General features: G+C 34.9%; 1 protein-coding gene across 4 annotated transcripts in view; it reads left to right on the plus strand.

Annotated features, from left to right (window-relative positions):
* Nucleotides 1–4,424, plus strand: part of LOC111804364 (histone acetyltransferase GCN5-like) — a 10,180-nt gene extending 5,756 nt beyond the window's left edge. The window contains exons 8-13 of one of the 4 annotated variants that reach the window (XM_023689131.1): nt 794–862; nt 1,845–1,914; nt 2,321–2,436; nt 2,975–3,071; nt 3,834–3,975; nt 4,058–4,424. In XM_023689131.1, coding sequence (XP_023544899.1) covers nt 794–862; nt 1,845–1,914; nt 2,321–2,436; nt 2,975–3,071; nt 3,834–3,975; nt 4,058–4,124 — 561 coding nt within the window. In that variant the 3' untranslated portion in view covers nt 4,125–4,424. The remainder of the gene's footprint in view (nt 1–793; nt 863–1,844; nt 1,915–2,320; nt 2,437–2,974; nt 3,072–3,833; nt 3,976–4,057) is intronic. The other 3 variants (XM_023689133.1, XM_023689132.1, XM_023689134.1) reach the window with 3 other exon arrangements.
* Nucleotides 4,425–4,918: the final 494 nt, after the last annotated feature.

Raw genomic sequence — 4,918 nt, forward strand, 5'->3', positions numbered from 1 at the left:
CCCCCCCCCCCCCCCCCGCCGAAAAAGGAAAAAATGTATGTTGAGTTGAAGTTAGGTATCCACCCCAACTATCCTGCAAAAACACCAAGTATTCGACTTCTATTCTATTGTGGAATAAAAAAAGCAACCCTTAATACAATAGAAACGACAAGAAAATAGCTGGAAAGATGATACAAAATGCAAGCTACAAGAAAACAAGTTCCTCAGCTATTTCAGAGAGCTGGTTCTCTCCATAAGGCAACATAGCCAAAAACTAAAATTCCACACCCACAACGGTTCCCCAAAACTCTACTAAAACTCTCAGCCATGCTCCAACCGCACAAAGTGCGGCCTCATTTTGCCACTAGCTTACTCTTGTGCAATTCCCTTCTTACCCCTCTTGGTTTAAGTCTTGACAATCGGAGGTCTCACAATTGACTCCATTCCCTTCTTGGGATCAGTTTGTTCCTTTAATAAATGATAGATTCAACTCAAATCAACTCTGTTGTTTCTATTAAAAACATTACCATCTGAATTTGAAGTGATCAAGGTGCATTGTTGAAGTGCACCAAAGTCAAACTACCTAGAGTTACTTGGGAATTTAAAAGAAAAGAGCTGTCACACTTAAACTTTGCTGATTACTAATTAGAAGTAGTTGTGTAAGTATGCATGTGATTGGTATGAACGAGAAGAATCTGGGTAGAGGTGGAACATTGAAATGTCAGCCTCCTAATACTATCAATTTGACCAATTCTTGTAATGATATAATTGTAGTACACACATTTTTCAATTCTTCTTGTTTTAATTAGTGCAGGCAATTGACGAAAAAATAAGAGAGCTTTCAAACTGCCACATTGTTTATCCTGGCCTTGATCTTCAAAAGGTATGACTTCATGTCTAGAAACGTGACATTTTTATCAATGTCATTTTTTTTTTTTTTTTTTTTTTTTAAATTATTTTTTTAATTTTTTAATATACATATTTTGATGTCTTCTTTTAAGTCATAACGAGCAGGGCTCAATGGATAAAGGCACCAATGACCTTCCTTGGGCCAACCCCAACTCTTGCCTTGTTGTATATTACCTTTTTTGTGTACTTGTACATTTTGAATGGCAGACATCGTATGTGCCTCTAAGTTAACTGAAAGGGGATCCTATTTTCTAGTTTCTACTTATTTGGGATAAAAAAAACATTAGTCTGGCGGAAGGCTGGATTTCACTTTTATGCTTGAATACTGTTTGGAGTTCTTTATTTTCTTTTTTTATTTCTTATTTCTTTCTAGGGATTTTGACGTTTATCATTATTTGATATGTATTTCTTTGATATTCAGCACATTTGCAAACCACCAAATTGATTTTTGTATGAGAGCATGCTGTAGAATTACATCCTTCCTTTGAACTGCACTTGATTTACAATGTTTTGAACTTTAGAAAAACTAGTTATATGATGGAGCTTCCTAATGAAATATGGACTTCTGGTGCAGTCTTATTTGTCCTTGAACATGCCCAAAGGAATATATGCTAGTTTTCCTTTCATCTGTACTTTCCTCTCGGCATAGAGATATGCTGTTCCACTGGAATATCTAAATCTTTCGTCTACTCTTCTTTTTATCATGTTATGATGAAACTACCTGACCAGATGGAGGTAATAGGCTTGTGATTCTATTTTCCTAATCACAAAGTCAAATTATCTATTTTAAATCAATATATAATAGTGTTTTTTCTACCTAAGGAGGTAGGCTCGGTATGGCTGCACCTAGAACTTGTGAATTTGTTGTTGTACATAATAACACCTCCTTTTAAACTTCTCTTTTTTCTCATTTTAATGAGTGGTGAATTGCTATTTCCATATTGAGTCTAATCAAGACTTGGCTGTTCCAGAAGGAGGCAGGAGTGCCCAAAAGATCCATTAAAGTTGAGGAGATCCCGGGTTTGAGTAAGATTCTCATTCTACCTTTGGCCTTGGAATTATTTACTTGTATTTCCTATGCTATTCGTTGAATAACATCCTAACTAGCTTTGAAACATCAATTATTTGTATATATAACCTAGAATGAAAGAGAAAGGACTTTCAAGAAATAGCTATAAAATCTTTTTTTTTTTTTTACTTAACTTATTCTACACGCTCTTAAAATATCATTTTATGGCATTTTCATTCTCTAACACCAGATATCCACTTGCTATATCCTTTAGATCCCTTTTCTCTGTGCTCTTGAAGGGTGCATATTTTTTTACTCCCCTAGCTAGCTAAAAAGTTTGCCACTTGGTAATAATTTTAATGGCAATCTGTTTATTCAGATTTACTAGTTAACTGACAAGAAGTGTGCTACTTTTGATAATAGAGGAGGCTGGATGGACACCTGATCAATGGGGATTCTCACGTTACAGAGCCTTAAACTCTGCTGACGGGATCTCAAATCAGAAACATTTGACTGCATTCATGCGCTCACTTCTCAAGGTAAGTTTCTTGTTTGAAACTTCTTATTTTCCTTTTTGGTGAAACATGTACGTATATTCCTCAAAAGTAGGTGAAAGAATAACCCAGGAGCCCCGGGTCGTTCCCTTATTATTTTCATTTTTGGGTGTTCATTATGATCTTAGTTCAATTTTGATTTGATTAAGTATGAACACATGTTATAGTACACCAGTGATAACATCTAACGATGTCCTGCAAAATCAAGCTGGGGAGGTCTATGCTTTCAGTTTCCATTTTAAAAAGAGGAGAATGAGAGACTGATGGTGCCTGCCACACTTAATTTTTTCAAGTATCATTGTTTGTCCAGAACAATTTTATGAAAGATAGGCTTGAGGCAACTTCTATCCTTAGTCTACTCGATTGTCAAACCCTGGCCAAAACTTTTTGAACATTTTAGAATTTTTGGTTCACTTTCGTATTTGTATTGTTACTTCTTCTATTCTCACTTTAAGTTTGGCATTTGCATCTGTGTAGTCCTTGTCTCTATTAATTAATTCTTACTGTTATTTGTCCACACTAGCAGTCAATGCATGACCATGTTGATGCGTGGCCATTCAAGGAACCAGTGGATGCTCGTGATGTGCCTGATTATTATGAAATTATTAAGGATCCAGTGGGTAAGAACTCTCAAGTTAACAAATTAGTCTCATGGATCTTTGCTGCATTCTTAGGATATTAGTATGTTAGAATTGCTTTTGCACTTTGTTAAAGCACTGTTCACTGACAATTTGTTAAAAATATGACAGTTATGTCAGTTGGGTCAGTTCCTTGGCTATTGTGTCAGTTGGGGAAGTTCCTTGGCTATGGTTGATAGTTTTTCTTCTTCCCTTCTCCTGGATTTTGTTTTGTTTTGTTTTGTTTTTTAAGAAAAACTTTTCAGTGACATTTTCCTGTTGGAACAAAATGAAAAAAGAATGATGACAGACAACGAAAGGTTGTAGGATAGAATCTAGTATGATGCAACTCTCTCGTGTATTGTGGTAACTTGCTTGTTTGAATTGCAACGTGTTTCAAATGGACAATAGTCCATGGATATTAGATAGATGTCAGATGGCCTTCCAGAATGGTTTGCTGTGTATTTCAACAACTCCCTTCCCTGCGGCCTTCACTCCTTAAGTTGATAATATGTAAAATCAAATTTGTCACTCTGGCGTTTACAGCCTTAGAACTTTCTTTTGTTGGCATTCTATCTTTTAATCATTTTCAGATTTAGATGGGAACCTGCTCCTAAATGGAGTTCCTATTGTTTCTTCTCACAAGATGAAGCTGTTTCTGTTGATTAATGATTAGTGCATCCCTTTGTACTCCTGTTATATGATACAAGTCGATTGATGATATGTAACAAGACTTCTTGCTCATAGTTCGCCAATATTCTGTAGATTTAAAGACGATGTCCAAGCGGGTGGAGTCAGAACAATATTACATTACTTTCGAGATGTTTACTGCAGATGTGAGAAGAATGTTTGGTAATGCACGCACGTATAATGCTCCCGAGACTATTTACTACAAGTGTGCAACAAGGTACGATGCCGCGGATCTTGTAGAAGTACCATCCTGTTATTTTTCAGTCTCCCTTGAGTTGGCTTACCCATGTTCTTTGCAGGCTGGAGGCACATTTTCAGAGTAGGCTTCAATCTGGTCTACAATCTGCTAACAAAATTCAACCATAACGTTTGCAATGACCATGCCAGCTTTTAGTTGTACAGATTTCTCCCAAGTGACTTTATTGCAATCAATTCCAGCATTTCCTTCTAACCCAGATTCTTCATTGTTCAGGGTGAGGGTATTCTGAACTCCTCCATTCTCCACCTTTTAAAGATCGAGTGATAGTATTTGTATTTATTAGTACACTTAATTTGTAAGATAAGTGTAGTGCACGGCTCATGTACATGATGATGTAAAGGATTCCCTATGTTTTCAGACTTGTCTTTTAATTCTTCGAAAATACATACGATGTTCTAGTTTAATTTTAATTTTTATGACATCAAAATTTAATTTTAATCATTTCAAAATCACTTCAAAACAAGTTTTAAGTCGAGCTTCTTCTCTTGTAAGCTTTATTCGTGGAAAATTATAATTTTTTTTTTTGTTTTGAAGATTGAGCTTGGTGCCTATTTAATCTAATTTTATATTATTATTTTGTCACTTTATTTAAAAGTTTCATGTTAGCATATTCCAATTAGCAAGTTAATTGTCTAAGTCACTTTTTTTTAGGTTAAATTGACTTAAGTTCATGAATAATTTAGAACTATTAGAGTGTTCCTTTTGAAATATTAAATTAATATATTTGCCAACTCAATAATATACAGAATAACCAAACCTTTGCCTAATTTTTTCATTGATCAACTAACAGTCTAAGAACTGTTTAGGTTTAGTTTATTTATCGAACTTCCACGAGTGGAGTGTTCGAAACTCAGAAGACCAAATAAAAGCATATTTTATTCACATGCAAAAAAAAAAAAAA

The sequence above is a fragment of the Cucurbita pepo genome, chromosome LG10 (assembly GCF_002806865.2).
Source record: "Cucurbita pepo subsp. pepo cultivar mu-cu-16 chromosome LG10, ASM280686v2, whole genome shotgun sequence".
Taxonomy (NCBI): domain Eukaryota; kingdom Viridiplantae; phylum Streptophyta; class Magnoliopsida; order Cucurbitales; family Cucurbitaceae; genus Cucurbita; species Cucurbita pepo.